This window comes from Anastrepha obliqua, chromosome 1 (genome assembly GCF_027943255.1).
Source record: "Anastrepha obliqua isolate idAnaObli1 chromosome 1, idAnaObli1_1.0, whole genome shotgun sequence".
In the NCBI taxonomy this organism is placed as follows: domain Eukaryota; kingdom Metazoa; phylum Arthropoda; class Insecta; order Diptera; family Tephritidae; genus Anastrepha; species Anastrepha obliqua.
In genome coordinates, this window is record NC_072892.1 from 103787952 (window position 1) to 103804856 (window position 16905).

At 43.3% G+C, this 16905-nt stretch overlaps 1 protein-coding gene across 1 annotated transcript in view; it reads right to left on the minus strand.

Moving 5' to 3' along the window:
- LOC129253469 (titin) overlaps positions 1-16905 on the minus strand; it is a 165728-nt gene that overhangs the window by 2687 nt on the left and 146136 nt on the right. The window contains exons 4-6 of the mRNA XM_054891857.1: positions 10200-10397; positions 9857-10111; positions 77-9782 (exon numbers count right to left, since the gene is read on the minus strand). Of these exons, the coding sequence (XP_054747832.1) occupies positions 77-9782; positions 9857-10111; positions 10200-10397 (10159 nt within the window). The remainder of the gene's footprint in view (positions 1-76; positions 9783-9856; positions 10112-10199; positions 10398-16905) is intronic.

The window sequence follows — 16905 nt, forward strand, 5'->3', positions numbered from 1 at the left end:
CCCTTTACCAAATGGCATATGTACATATGAAAAGCACAAGCAAGAAACGTTCAGCCTTTCTAAAATTTGTACTCACGTGCAATTGATGCATGGGCCGCTCGTCGATTCGATCTTTTCGCCGACCTTGTACGATCTGCCATTGATCTGGCAGCCATTTCGTTGCACCGCTCCGCCATATGAGTGATGCAGGAAATGTGGCGGCAGTGTTGTGCTCGTTGTTGTCGTACTGGTGGTAATATTCAGTACGTTTGCCATCGATACGGGACATTCGTATCGTGGACAACAGAAGCCCGAAATTGGTTCTTCGTGGCAACCGGCAATTGGTGGCGGGCAAGATTGTTGCAAGCAGATAATATCGCTTCTGAAGCAGAAACAGAAATCGCAGGGATCATCACGTGGTATTTGCTGCGCGGATACGTAAAGTTTACCGCCATAACGGCAAGTGCCTGGACCGAATACTTCAGATTCATCTTCATCGGGGTATTCATCGTTATAGGATGGATACTGTCCGTATACTGGGGCTGGAGGTGGGTAATGTGTGATTGTTGGTTGTGTTGTAATGAGTACATCGCTGCTAATGAGATTTGTAGGCGTTGTCGTTTCTGTAGCAATTTCAGACTGTGCTGTTGTATTGGCACTGTCGATTCGACTGTCGATCACTGGTGCTGGCGGTGTTGTGACAATGTGAGGGAATAATGGGTGAACTGTGGTTGCGGTGCCTGTTTTTTCTTCTTCTCCGCTGACTTCACTTTCTTCGGCAGATTCTGTCTTCTCCGTAGAGCCAATTGTGTCTTTCTCCGAAGTTGCTGGCTTGATTGTTGCTGGCTGAATTACTCCTTCTGCTTCAGGCTCAGCTGCTATCGTCACTCGTTCATCCCCTTCTTCAACTTCGCTTGAAGGCTTTACAGTTGCTGGCCGTTTTACTTCCTCAGATTCTCGTTCAGGAGCCATTGTATCAGACTCAACTTCAGGGGAAGCAGTTTCAGGCTGTTTCTCTATTTCGATTGCTTCTTCTGGTTTGAGTGTAGCGGTTGTATCAGGTTGTTTCTTTTCTTCTGCCGCGCCTTCAGGTTTGACAGTTGGTGGTTGTTTTTCTTCTTCAGATTCAACTTCAGGGGCAGCTGTTCCAGGTTGCTTCTCTTCTTCTGCTTCACCTGTGGGTTTAACTGTTGGTGTTTGTTTTTCTCCATCAGACTCCAGTTCAGGGGTCGCTGTGCCAGGTTGTTTCTCTTCTTCGGTTTCTACTTCTGGTTTGACTGTGACAACAGGTCCTACTTCTTCGAATTCTCTTTCAGGTGCTGTTGTTATTCGTTCTTCCTCTCCTTCGGCTTCCGACCCAGGTTTGGATGTCACAGGTTGTTTCTCTTCTTCAGATTCACCTGCAAGAGTGGCTTCAAGTGCGGGCTTCGTTGTTGCTGGTAGTTTTTCTTCTTCAAATTCCACTTCCGGCGCGATTGTGCCGTGTTGTTTTTCTCCTTCGGATTCAATTTCAGGAATGGCTGTTGCGAGTTGCTTCTCTTCTTCTATCTCGACTTCTGGTTTGGCTGTTACTGGTTGTTCCTCTTCCTCAGATTCATCCGCAGGGACGGCTGTACCAGGTAGCTTCTCTTCTTCAGATTCCGTTTCAGGAGCAGCTGTTCCAGGTTGCTTCTCTTCCACAGATTCAACTTCAGGGGCGGCTGTACCAGGTAGTTTATCTTCTTCAGATTCCGTTTCAGGAGCAGCTGTTCCAAGTTGCTGCTTTTCCTCAGATTCAACCTCAGGGATGGCTGTACCAGGTAGTTTCTCTTCTTCAGATTCCGTTTCAGGAGCAGCTGTTCCAGGTTGCTTCTCTCCCACAGATTCAACCTCAGGGGCGGCTGTACCAGCTAGTTTCTCTTCCTCAGATTCGACTCCAGGGGCGGTTGTTTCAGGTAGTTTCTCTTCCTCAGATTCAACTCCAGGGGCGGCTGTACCAGGTAGTTTCTCTTCTTCTGCCTCGAATTCAGGTTTGACTGTTGCTGGTTGTTTTTCTTTCTCAGCGTCAACTTCAGATTCAATTTCAGGGGCGGCTGAACCAGGTAGTTTGTCTTCGTCAAATTCAACTTCAGGAACGGCTGTACCAGGTAGTTTCTCTTCTTCAGACACAGTTTCAGGAGCAGCTGTTCCAGGTAGTTTCTCTTCCTCAGATTCAACTCCAGGGGCGGTTGTTTCAGGTAGTTTCTCTTCCTCAGATTCAACTCCAGGGGCGGCTGTACCAGGTAGTTTCTCTTCTTCTGCCTCGAATTCAGGTTTGACTGTTGCTGGTTGTTTTTCTTTCTCAGCGTCAACTTCAGATTCAATTTCAGGAGCAACTGTGCCAGGTTGCTGCTTCTGCTCGTCAGATTCTTCTAAAGGCTTAACTGTTCCTGTTTGTTGTTCTTCTTCAGTTTCGTCTTCAGGGGCAGCTGTTCCTGGTTGTTTCTCTTCTTCGGTTTCTACTTCAGGTTTAACTGTGGCTGGCTGTTTTCCTTCCTCAGACTCCGTATCTGGGGCTTCTGAGGCAGGTTGCTTCTGCTCTTCAGATTCTTCTAAAGGCTTAACTGTAGCTGATTGTTCTTCTTCCCCAGATTCTGCTTCAGCAGTAGTTGAGCCAGGTTGTGGCTCTTCGTCGGCATTGCCTTCAGGTTTGGCTGTTGCTGCTTGGCTTTCTTCTGATGATTCAACTTCAGGGGTGGCAGTTTGTTTCTCTTCTTCAGCTTCCGTTTCAGGTTTGATTGTCACTGACAGTTTCTCTTCTTCAGGTTTGACAGTCACTGCTGGCTCCTTTTCTTCAGCTTCGCTTTCTGGAGCGGCTGTGCTAGGTTGCATTTCTAATTCTCCTTCGCTTTCAGGTTTGCCTGTTGTTGGTTGTTTCTCCTCTTCACTTTCTCCTACAGGTTTGCCAGTTGCTAATTCTTTTTCTTCTTCAGATTCAGCTGATTCTTCAGGAGCCGCCGTGCTTGGTTGCTTCTCCTCTTCAGGCTTAGCTGGAGGTAGTTGTTCTTCCCCGATGCTTCCAGGCTTCGACGTCACGTTCTCCTCTTCAGACTCGGGTTGGTCAGTGATTGCAACCATGTCTGCCCCGGTGAAATGTGGTTTCAAGGCAGGCTCAATTGTAATATCCTCTATATCTTCTCCTTCCTCACCGGATGCTTCCGACTCGTCTATTTTAGATGGTTCTATAGGTTTAATTGCACCTTCTGTTGTGCCCTCAACGACGTGTTCCGTAACAAATTCGCCTACATGCTGTACTTTGTGCTCAGTTGACGTCTCTTCTTCTGATTCTACTGATAGTTCGCCTTCTTCCACTGATTCTAAATCGGCTGTTACTGAAGGAGCTGGAGTAGTCTTTGTTTCACTAATTTGTGGGGGTTGTGTGGTAATATCTTCCACGGCATCTCCGACAGCTGGCACAATAGGAGCAGTGGTTGCTGTTTCAGCGTCCAAGTCCAAGCGAGGAGCGCCCGTAATTCCCTCACTTTCTTCTTCAGCAGGAGCACTCGTAGCATGATGATCTGCTTCTTGAATTTCAATTTCATCGGCGCTTTGAGTTGCAAGAGATTCAGGAGAAGAAGTAGCCATATCGGTCTCAATAGCAGGTACTCGCGTAGTCTTCCCAACATCTCCCATTTCTTCTGCTGATGAAGCAACAGTAGCAGTCTCCATTTTATCTGCAGGTGGGGTAATAGTAACCCTTTCGTTTTGCTCGATATCAGGAGCGGCAGTAACCTTTCCGATTTCTTCGATTTCGGGAGCAAGGGTGACCTTCTTAACACTTTCATCTCCCTCGACTTCAGGAGCAGCAGTAATAATTTCAATTCCTTCTGCAGTTTCAGGAGAAAGAGAGTCTTTCTCAATACCTTCACCTTCTTCAATTTCAGGAGTGGCAGTTGCCTTTTCAAATTCTTCGATTTCAGGAGCAATAGTGACCTTCTCAATACCTTGAACTCCTTCGACCCCAGGAGCGGCAGTGTCCTTCTTGAGTTCTTCAATTTCAGGAGCAACAGTGGCCGTTTGCATTTCTTCTGCACCAGGGACGGCAGTAGCCTTTTCGAGTTCTTCGATTTGAGGAGCAATGGTGGTCTTCTCAACACCTTCATCCTCTTCGACTTCAGGAGCGGCAGTACTCTTTTGAATTTCCTCTGCACCAGGGGCGGCAGTAGCCTTTTCGAGTTCTTCGATTTCAGGAGCCACGGTGACCTTCTCAACACCTTCATCCTCTTCGACTTCAGGAGCTGCAGTACCCTTTTGAATTTCCACTGCAGCAGGGGCGGCAGTAGCCTTTTCAAGTTCTTCGATTTCAGGAGCCACGGTGACCTTCTCAACATCTTCATCCCCTTCGACTTCAGGAGCGGCAGTACCCTTTTGAATTTCTTCTACACCAGGGGCGGCAGTAGCCTTTTCGAGTTCTTCGATTTCAGGTGCCACGGAGACCTTCTCAACACCTTCATCCTCTTCGACTTCAGGGGCGGCAGTACTCTTTTGAATTTCTTCCACAGCAGGTGCGGCAGTAGTCTTTTCGAGTTGTTCGATTTCAGGAGCCACGGTGACCTCTTCAAGACCTTCATCTTCACTGACTTCAGGAGCGCCAGTACCCTTTTGAATTTCCTCCGCACCTGGTGCAGCAGTAGCCTTTTCGAATTCGTCGATTTCAGGAGCCACGGTGACCTTCTCAACATCTTCATCCCCTTCGACTTCAGGAGCGGCAGTTCCCTTTTGAATTTCTCCTGCACCAGGGGCGGCAGTAGCCTTTTCGAGTTCTTCGATTTCAGGAGCCACGGTGACCTTCTTAACACTTTCATCTCCCTCGACTTCAGGGGCGGCAGTACTCTTTTGAATTTCTTCCACAGCAGGTGCGGCAGTAGCCCTTTCAAGTTCATCGATTTCAGGAGCCACGGTGATCTTCTCAACACCTTCATCCTCTTCGACTTCAGGAGCGCCAGTACCCTTTTGAATTTCGTCTGCACCAGGGCTGGCAGTAGCCTTTTCTAGTTCTTCGATTTCAGGAGCCACGGTGACCTTCTCTTCTTCGACTTCAGGAGCGACAGTACCCTTATGAATTTCCTCTGCACCTGGGGCAGCAGTAGCCTTTTCGAATTCTTCGACTTCAGGAGCGGCAGTTCCCTTTTGAATTTCTTCCACAGCAGGTGCGGCAGTAGCCTTTTCGAGTTCTTCGATTTGAGGAGCCACGGTGACCTTCTCAACACCTTCATCCTCTTCGACTTCAGGAGCGGCAGTACTCTTTTGAATTTCCTCTGCACCAGGGGCGGCAGTAGCCTTTTCGAGTTCTTCGATTTCAGGAGCCACGGAGACCTTCTCAACACCTTCATCCTCTTCGACTTCAGGAGCTGCAGTACCCTTTTGAGCTTCCTCTACACCAGGGGCGGCAGTAGCCTTTTCGAGTTCTTCGATTTCAGGAGCTAAGGTGATCTTCTGAACACTTTCATCTTCCTCGACTTCAGGAGCGGCAGTACTCTTTTGAATTTCTTCCACATCAGGTGCGGCAGTAGCCTTTTCGAGTTCTTCGATTTCAGGAGCCACAGTTACCTTCTCAACACCTTCATCCTCTTCGACTTCAGGGGCGGCAGTGCTCTTTTGAATTTCTTCTGCACCAGGGGCGGCAGTAGCCTTTTCGAGTTCTTCGATTTCAGGAGCCACGGTGACCTTCTCAACACTTTCATCTCCCTCAACTTCAGGGGCGGCAGTACTCTTTTGAATTTCTTCCACAGCAGGTGCGGCAGTAGCCCTTTCAAGTTCATCGATTTCAGGAGCCACGGTGATCTTCTCAACACCTTCATCTTCTTCGACTTCAGGAGCGGCAGTACTCTTTTGAATTTCTTCTGCACCAGGGGCGGCAGTAGCCTTTTCGAGTTCTTCGATTTCAGGAGCCACGGTGATCTTCTCAACACCTTCATCTTCTTCGACTTCAGGAGCGGCAGTACCCTTTTGAATTTCTTCTGCACCAGGGGCGGCAGTAGCCTTTTCGAGTTCTTCGATTTCAGGAGCCACGGTGACCTTCTCAACACTTTCATCTCCCTCGACTTCAGGGGCGGCAGTACTCTTTTGAATTTCTTCCACAGCAGGTGCGGCAGTAGCTTTTTCAAGTTCATCGATTTCAGGAGCCACGGTGACCTTCTCAACACCTTCATCCTCTTCGACTTCAGGAGCGGAAGTACCCTTTTGAATTTCCTCTACACCAGGGGCGGCTGTAGTCTTTTCGGTTTCAGGAGCAAGGCTAACCTCAACAACGTCCTCCCCTTCGACTTCAGGAGCGGCGGTCACTTTTTGAATTTCTTCTACACCAGGAGTGGTAATAACTTTTTCAGGTTCTTCAAGTTCTGGAAGAATAGTGGCTTTCTCAACTGCAGAGGCAACCGTAGTTCTCTCGAAGTCGTCGAATCCTGGCGCAGAGGTGGTCTTCTCAGCAGTAGTCTCCTCGACGCCTTCGATTCCAGGAGCTGGAGTGGCTTTTTTAACACTTTCAATATCTTCGATTTCGGGAACGGCTGTAACCACTTCAGTTTCGATGCCATCAGGGCCAGCAATATCCTTTTCATCTTTTTCGACACCCTCGCCTTCTTCGATTTCAGGAGCAACAGTAGCCTTTTCAGTATCGATAACACCAGGAATAGCAGTGGATTTTTCCACAGCATCGGTTTCAGGAGCAAGAGTTGTCTTCTCAACAGCTTCGCCCATTTCAACTTCAGGAGCAGCTGTGATCTTTTGGATATCTTCGAGTATAGGAGCAGGGGTGGCAGTTTCGGCATCTTGGCTTTCTTCAATTCCAGAAGCAATCGTGGTCTTTTCCACATCTTCTCCTTCCTCAATTTCGAGAGTACCCGGTTTGGATCCAGAAGCAACCGTAACCTTCTCATCTTCTTCGCCAATTGGAGCAGCAGTAACCTCGCCGCTTCCTTCAGTTTCTTCGATTTCAGGAACGGCAGTTGCTTTCTCAACTTCTTCGACATCAGTGTTCAAATCGATACGAGGAATGAAAGTAACACTTTCATCTTTGTCAATATCAGTTGGGATTTTGTGGGTGGTCTTTTCGACTTCTTCTGGAATTCCTGTATCCAGAGCAGGTTCCTCCGTTGCTCCTTCGATTGCAGGAACAGCTGAAAGACTTGGAGGAGCAGTTGATTTTTCAATATCTTCGGAAACAGGAGCAGAGGTAGTCTTTTCGATTTCCTCAATATCATTGACCTTTTCAATTTCTTCTTCTGTTCCAGGCAGAGCAGTGCTCTCGTGTTCTTCACCAAAAGCGATTTCCTCTTTGTGAGTTGTTTGTTCAAATCCAGTTGTTTCCTCAATCTTTTGGACATCAGACTCGTCGTCGACAGGAGCAGAAGTAGACTTTTCAATGTCTTCAACACTAGCCTTATCGCTCTCTTCGATACTAGGACCCGCAGTAGTCTTTTCAGTACCTTGGATATCTGGAGAAGCAGTAATATTTTCTTCTTCTTCCGAGACAGGAGCAGAAGTACTCTCCTTGTCTTGTTTAATAGCTGGAGCAGCAGTACCCTTTTCAATTTTTTCAGCATCAGGGGCAGATGTGCTCTTCTCGCTATCTTCAATAAGAGGACCATTGGTGACAACTTCCTCAGATCCCGGTTCGGAGATAATGATCTCTTCACCTTCTTCGATAACAGGAGTGACGGTACTTTCCTCGCTTTCTTCTGAGCTAGGAGCATCAGTTGCCTTCTCAATTTCCTCGGCAGCAGTAACATTCTCAATTTCTTCGGGGCCAGGAACCTTTTCAATTTCGTCGGCACTAGGAGTTGTAATAACATTTTCGACACCTCCAGGTTGCTCACCATCAGATGGTGTAGTAACCTTCACGCTTTCCTCAGTGACAGAACCAGATGTAACCTTCTCAACTTCAGCGGCTTCAGTAGACGGTGTAATCTTTTCTACACCAGCTACAAGAGTGGTCTTTTCCGCTTCACCGATGCCGGGACTAGCAGTAGATTTTTCTATTTCTGCTTCTTGCTCAACGCCTTCCGTAATATCTTTAGGAACAGAAGTAACCCTTTCAACTTCTTCCAGACCAGGAGCTGTGGTGGCTTTTACAGCCTCCTCAAATACTTCTGTTTCCACTTCAGATGCCTTTTCTCCTTCACCAATGGTTGGAGCTATTGTAGCCCTTGAAACTTCTCCGATTATCGGAGAAATAGTGGATTGCCCTTCGGAAAATTCAGCATCAAAACCAGGAGTAATAGTTGCAGTTTCGCCGATGGCGGGTGCAGCTGTAGAACCTTCAGTCTCTTCTGGTCCCAAGGCAGGAGCAGTAGAGAGTTCCTCCGATTCACCTTCTGTAGTAGGTATGGCGCTGACTTTTTCTGGTTCCTCTGGTGTTGTGTGACCACTTGGTGTAATTGTAACCTCCTCGACTTCTTCATCTCTATCGGCAATCAATGTCGATTGGTCAGTCTTTGGTGCTGTGGTGCTGCCCACAATTTCTGCTTCCTCTTCCTCCTTGACATGAGACATTGGCAGTTCAGTAGGAGCCACAGGTATGTCAATGTCTGAGAGCGAAGTAATTGTTGTTTGCACACCTTCCTGAGCAATGGGTGCTGTAGTAGCTTCTGCGCCAGGTTCACAGATATATGAGGGACAGCATTTGCTAGAACTAGCTTGATCGATAACGCATTTGCTAATATCTGATGGAATATCACACTCGACTTTTTGGCAGACAATAATGCTGCTAACACACTTGCAAGAGATATCACATTCATCCGCCGTTGGAATAATGGTATTGTTTTCGTATGTTCTATGGCCAACCAAGCAGTCACCTTCACCTGGAATAACAGCTGGTAGTTGCATATCTGGAACTTCCTCCTCTGCGCTGGATACTTCGGTAGATTTCTTAGTTGATAATTCAGCTTCACCAGACTCAGTTGATCCCTCGCCACTCTCCTTTTCATTGCTGACTTCGGAGTCTGTAAGCTTCTCTGTGCTTTCCTCAGATATAATTTCAATTGTTTCCATAGATTCCGTCGATACTTCATCACTTTGCTTTTCGACACCAGGACGGAGAGTAGTTGGCTCCTCAGAGGATTCTGTCAATTCTGGAACCTCAGCACTAATTTCTTCACTTGTTTCCTTATCCACTTTGATTGTTGAGGGTACAGTGGTTGGTATTTCAGGCGCTTCCGGTTGAACTGTAGCTTCTGCTTCATCTCTGCTTGGTTTAGATGTTTCAAACTCAACTGTAGGTTTCTGTTCCTCTTCTTTAATAGCCGATACTGTGGTTGCTTCTGCTTGTTGTTCTTGTTCAATTTCAGTTTTATCTGTGGATACTTCTTTTTCTTCGTCCTCGTCAATGTGTGTTTGTAATTGAAGATCCTCCTCTGGTATGGCACCATGCAGATCCCTATCGATGGAGGCAGTGACCACTTCATCTTCTTTAGAATATGGCAAGGTAGTGATCTCAATGAGTTCCGTTGTGGCTGAGTCGTCTTCGCAAACATAATTGCTTGGACAACATGCACCATCTGCCGGTGGTAATGCATGGCAGCTTTTGCCATTGCTGGCCAGCATTGGCATTTCGCATTCTTGAACGGCACAAACAATATCTCCACGCATACAGTAGCAGTGCTCGCAGGCACTTCTGCCAGTGATGGATGAGCCATCGGCATACAATTCACCATTGTGTACACAATCGGTGGTTACTGACGGGGTCATGGTAGTAGTGAGAATGAAGCCAGGCGTTGGGCGCTCTGTGGTTGTGGTGGATGTAGTTGATGAGTGATCCTCCAGTCCCAAAATATCATTTTCGTGATCTAAAGTTGAAGAGCAAAAGAAAAAATATTAACTTAGTCCAATGCAAATTGCCTTATAGTCTTGGGCGACTTACCGCAATTGTAACGCACTGGGCAGCAAGATCCTTTGTTGTAAATCGGTGTACAACCATCAATATGCAATGTACATTCCTGCATTAGACATGAAGTGCGATTCTTTATGCAATAACACAGTTCGCAAGGCTTATTGGGATTCGATGGTACTTGTGCACCCTCGGGGTAGAATTTACTATCAATACTGCAACCAAATTTCTCTGGAATACTGAGTTCAGTGCCTGGCTCAGGTGAGTGATGTGCAATATCAACCGGAACTATAGAATTTGGAAAATGAAGAAAGAATAACAAGAAAATTAGAATAAATAACAACAGTTTATGTAAATGGGTAGCGTGGAAACTGACCCTCGGGGCATGTGATAATCGGGCAGCATTGATCCTCACGCTTCTCCACAATGCAATCGTGACCGATTGGCTTCGTGAACGGGCAAACACGCAAATAACACATGAGCATCTTATTGTGGCAGGTACAATTCAAGCAGGGCTCGTTCGTTAATATTCTATCGCCTTCATTGTAGTGATTGTAATTATAGTAACAGCCTTCTGAAAAATAGAAACAAAGAAAGAAAAAGGGGTAAATAATAATGTTTTGTAAAGTTTTAACAAATATTTTGGCTTATGATCAAATGTTAACACTGCCTAACGGTAAGAATTCGAATCAAATAAAAGAATTAAATATTTAAATTCTTAGTGGTCCGACATTTCACAGTAATCTTGAACTTGTTTTGAGGTTTATTGCCGAAATCCGCGGTAGATGACTTGCACAGCTTGCCTGTGCTCAAGGGAAACGGAGCTTGATCCACCATAGTAAAGAGTTAACCGAAGCGTGGACGGATAGAAAACGATTTCTTAGAGACTAAACTGCCCTTTACTATTTAACTCTCCGGTATTTGGCTTAAGAGGTAAATATTCGCTATCATGCATAGACTCATTGACCTAATAAATCTGCTTTTGTAGAAAATTACCATTCAAATTCAATTCGAGAAATCTGAGGAAGTGGAGCCATATCTCTTAATTCTAGATTGTTAAAATATGGGCGAAGAATTGGATGCAGGTAGATGTGGAAATGGCAACAAAATTTCCACCTTGGTAGAAAAAAGGTCCTTTGTGCTACAGGCTTCAGTTCTGGTATCTTACCCGCGGTATCATAAACACTGCGAACGGTAACAGTAATTAAATGTTCGAAATGCCCATTTATTCTTATGTACCCACATAGAGAAATGGGCTCTCTTTAAACCAGTATTCTATATAGTAGTTCAAATACTAGAACTCCTTGCTTCTGGCAAGGGATAACACAGTAATGTTCTATTGAGTACCTGGCCTTTGTGGGAATGCAGAAAAAGGGGCCATCGATCAGCTGCTCATTTTTTTATTTACATCTGGAAGTTTAGTAAATAAGTGGGCACACTCAGATCAAGGTAAGTACGTTGGGGAGCGGTTTTAGGCAAGCAAAGCTTTGAGCATATCTCTTTTGCAGTGAACAACCTCGTAAGAAGTTCGGACGACTTTATATCATTTAAGTATATAAATCGAGAAAACTAGCAGACATTGTGAGCTGTAGAGAGATAATCCAGAAGTGTTGGATGCTATGGTAGCTGGGACGGGATCTTATCGTCAGATAACTACATTAACGAGGTGCGTAGGTTGGAATACATGGATATTTATGTAGCTTGAAACCGATCCTTACGGTTTGCAGCTAAAAAGAATGACTTGAGCATTGAGTTGGGGGTGCTACTGTAGACAACCCCGTGGATATATAATAAAATTCAGTCAAAACAAAATTAGTCTGTACCTTTCCGTTGTGCAGAAAAGCTCCGCAGGTTTTCTAAGAAAGGCAATAGAAAATGCTTAGGTTACTGTAGTTGAGAACGTCGTAGTTTTTCTTCGTTCCCATTTTACCCAATATCTTAGCTTGCTTTACCTTAATTTATTTAACTATTAATAATAATCTGGTCATTCAATAACTAAGATTTATTACAACAACTTACATCGAATTACTCATGCGCATGTCTATTTATAAATAGTATTGCAGATATTGTAATTATAATTAACAGTAATGGGGCAACAACAAATATAACAAGTGTAATAAATTAAGAAGCTATTCGGTAATACATCACGCAACCACATTAATTTCAAAGCTTACAAACCAAATGTAAATAATGTGACCAGATGATTAGTGCAAATATCCAGCCATACAGAAGAGTTGTACACACATCCACATGCATAGTATTATATGTATAGGGTGATTCAAGAGTGATTTGACAACAATCATTTGTGATATGTTATATTAATTATTTTTAATTTTTTTTTCAGACAGTTAGTACTACAGACTTTGGTAAACTTAGTCACGGAGCGATACTCAGTTGAACAACGCGTAAAAGTGATTCAAACGTTTTATGAAAACGAATGACCTGAATAGGAACACATGGACTTAGGCAATATGTGACTACAACAGCAGGGCTTGCCACTTGCCACAAAAATTACCCACTTGCAAAAATTACCCTATTTCGTACGAAGTTCCCAGGATGTTCGGAGGCATTCGAGGAATCTTCTGAGGTTGACAAAATCTCAGTTCTCGAATTTCGTAGGTGTCTTCACAGTACACTTTCCGCGAGGTGTGCATGCTGTGAGACTTGGAACTACTTGGAGTTCTTTCTGCTCTCGCGGTGCTAAAATATAGCAGGCCTTGATATAAAAAATTTGATGAGCTTCATCAGCAGCATAAGGGAGTGAATTCAACTGTAACTCTCATCGCTCGTAATCCATACATACTCAACCCCCTTCTCTCCGTCATTTTGTCACATCGGCTTGATCTACCTTACCTCCTTTGAAATGGTATCAAAAATGATGAATTTGATTTCCTCGTCCAAGTGTGGACACTATTTGTGTAAACATTTTAACTTAAGCTAATCCAACCATGTACTGAAATGGATTGGTCACATTTTACGCATTTTACACATAGCGAACAAGGCAATTTCTCACAGGGAGAGGAAGAGCGCCAAAGGAAGCCTGGAAAAGAAGACGCGAGACGGATCAACTCCAGTTAAGCGGACGACATGGCGTGTAGGTGCTGTTGGTGCCCTATGCCGCACCAGGTATTCCAGGAAACAATAATGATGATCAACACAACCCAGGATGCATTATCTTTTGTTTTTTTTTGTTTTGTGTTTTAGTCGGGACAACTACCAAGTGCAGCACTCAGACATTAATTAAGTCCAGTGTACTAAACTTGGATTCCCTTTTAAATTTCTTTAAATCTACCCGATCTCCGAAGAAATCTGAGTAGATCTTGTGGTGACAAGGAGCCAAGATGTTTCGCTTCTTAACACATTAGCGCCAAAGATCTCAAACCTGATACGAGCGAAGGCGGGAAAGTGACCCGTCATCAGTCCAACCAGCCGTCTGCACTCCCTTCTGCTTAATGACAGAGGGGTTTGTGACAGTCGATCGGACAAATGCATTATCTTACAAAAAAAAAAGATGCTTTAATCTTACAAAAAATGATATCAAATGACCGCTGAGATCTAGCGAACTTATACAATTGGACTTATTTCTCTCAGGCTAGGTCAAAAGTATGAGTTATGCAAATACGAGTAAGCTTGAGATGATTTCAGAACATATAATATATAAAAGAAGGTCATGTTAGTTACACTATTTATAACTCGAGAACGGCTGAACCGATTTGGCTGAAAATTGGTGGAGAGGTAGCTTAGAACCAGGAGACGGACATAGGATACTTTTTATCCCATTCGAACGCGTTTCCGTGAAGTCACTATAAAATGTGGTATAACAAAAATGCATCTGATATGGAATAACAAAACGCAAATGGCAGCTAAACGTAATTTTGTCTATGGTTAAGTAGAAAATTAGATAATAATAATTAAGTAATTTAATTAAGTAATTTGTATTCTCTTTGAATCATCATTATCAATGTCGCGACCAAGACGATCGAATCTTTCCCGACAAAGCTGTAATGCAAAAAGGATACGAAACATTGCGAATGAAACGACTGAAGAAGCGCAAGGTATTGCCCGTGAAGAGCGCCGCGTTAGTATGGCTTGACTTCGTGCTTCTCAATCACAAGAGCAAAGCGTGGTAGCCCGTGAAACGGCTGGGTTGGTAGTGCTAAATCGTCGAGCGAATAACAGAAATCAACAAGTAGATCATTTTCGATACACAAGAAGATAATTATCAAGTACTGATTTGAATCGAGCAGCATTTCGATATGATTGCAACACTGATTACTGCTTGCATCCTAGCGTTTGCATTGGGCCAATGAACGTTGTTTGCGAGTATTGTGGCGCATTGAAGTTTTCCGGAGAAACGCCCGGATTGTGCTGCCTTAGTGGAAGGGTGAAATTGCCATTATTGACTTTTTTGGAGGCGCAATGATTTTACTGTCTGGCGACTTCCGCCAAACACTGCCAGTAATTCCAAGATCAACGGCTGCTGACGAAATAAACGCTTGCCTCAAATCATCGAATCAATGGCGCTATGTGAAGAAACTTCAGCTGACAACAAACATGAGAGTTGCATTACTTAATGACACATCTACTGAAGATTTCTCTGAGCAATTACTGACTATCGGTAATGGTCGAGTGCCTATCGACGAATCGAGTGGATTGATTTCATTTCCTCAGAATTTCTGTAACTTTGTCTCATCGAAAGACGAACTTGTCAATAAAGTATTCCCAAACATCATTAATAACTACAAAAATAATGAATGGTTGAGTGAGCGAGCAATTTTAGCGGCTAAGAATAAAGATGTAGATGACCTAAACTGCATAATTCAAAATGATATCATTGGAACAATGCATTCATTCAAATTCATTGACTGTGTAACAAATGAAGATGAAGTCACCAACTATCCAATTGAATTTTTAAACTCCTTGGATGTGCCTGGCTTACCACCGCACAATTTACGCCTAAAAGTTGGCCCTGTAGTAATTATGCTTCGAAACATAAGCCCACCAAAACTTTGCAACGGTACGCGTTTGGTGGTAAATAAATTGATGAACAATGTGATTTATGCGATGATACTCAAAGGAAAATTCGAAGGTGAAGAAGTTCTCATTCTGAGGATCCCGATGATCCTAACCGATCTTCCGTTTGAGTTTAAAAGACTTCAATTTCCGATCCGTCTTGCATTCGCCATGACCATTAACAAATCACAAGGCCAATCCTTGAAAGTTTTTGGTCTGAATCTAGAAAATCAATGTTTCTCACATGGTCAATTATATGTGGCATGTTCACGAGTCGGAAAACCATCTGCGTTGTTTGTTCTTGCACCTGATAATAAAACAAAAACTGTCGTGTATCAAAAGGTGCTTAACCGAAGAGTGCAATCTATTAAAGCTTCATTGAAATACTTGATTAATAAAAGAATTAACTTAATAAAATCAAAAATCTGCTTTTTTATTGCCTCTAGGGTGGAACAAAGTTCGCTGGGTCAGCTAGTTTATAAATAAATAATGAAATAAAAAAATTATTCCGGCCAATTTTGCTGTGTTTTATTTAAAAAATAAAATCTGCGGTCTTACTCAATCACCCTGTACTTGTGTATACATACATAATATGTGTGAACAGTAAAGTGAATGAGGGTAACAAATAATTAACGATTTATAAAAGCACGTGAGCGCCACTCACGGCGCGAGGAGGGTACGCTAATTTACAGTTTATTTCCATTTGTCGAGCATGAAACAATAGCGAATGAACAAATGAGTAAATGAGGTGTCATAACTCACCAACAACACAAACACTAAATAGCACTTTTAGCGCCGAACGCAAGGAGCTGACTAAACAGATTTGTATCAAGTAAAAATTCATAAAAAAAAGAAATTCACACAGCAATAAAATGTCATAAAAGTAAACCACTATAATTGACGAGGTTTGAGCGGGTAAGCCGCTAAGCGCGCACAAGACAAGCCGATAAGCAACTTTTGATTTTCACAGCTTTAACAAATAGAAACTAAATAAGAAGCTCAAGTGTCAAGAGGGTTGCGGGGTAACGGCTTCAGCTCGAACATTACACTACATTAGGTAGAGCGATCAGTAGGTAAACATTGTTGTTTTTTCTTCGCTTATTGTTTTACAATGACATTTTACAGTGTTTGTGGGTGCGGGTGGATATACATCAAAAGCGCTTGTTCAATTAATTCGCTCATTCGCTCATTCACTCACTTCATTGTTTCTTGTTTTTCCACAGTAACCTACTGTTTGTTTTCCTTAACAAGTCAATTATTGTAAATTATGTCTCATTATTGTAAATATGAATTTTAATGGGATAAATGAGGTGTAAATAAATTTACGTTTAAAAGTGTTAAATGGAGTGGCGTGTGTCAGGCATTTTGGTTTATTAGCTTATCGCTTTGCTTAATGAATGAGTTACATTTTTTCCGATCAACCTTTAACATACAGAACATTTTTAGCGATAAAACTCATTTATGGTTTAATGAGTATATGAATAAAAAAATAATGCCATATTTAGAGGGACTGTGCTGATCGCGAGACACGCAAGACTCCATAATATCCAACCAAAATTACTCTTAAATGTGATTTGCATGATTGAACCATACTTTTTCAAAACTTCAGACGAAGTTTAGTTGCCTACGTCACCAATGATTGGTCATTTAACTGCTAAATGGTGCAAATGGCCCTCAATATATTATATTATATTAGGCACGAAATAATTGGCCTTTTGTGACTGACTTCTGCTTATAAATTGGACATCCAGGCCATGTTCGTTCTTTCGGACTAATCTTTGTGTCCAAAAATGTATTCCAGCTCACCAAATAACAGGTGGCGCAAAATTAATCAATTATGGAAAGATTTATAATATTTGCAAATATCGCCCTACGGCAATCATATTTGACACTTGTGAGCTAGACAGCTGCAGCATACAAACAGACAAGCAATGGAGCACATAAGGGTCAAAATAAAGATTTCCGTCATTCAAAATAATTTTTTTTTAGTAAAAGGTTGAATGGTTAATTTTGCGCCACCCGATTAATTTCGCGCCACCCTTTATATGATAGACAGTTTTCGAGTCAAG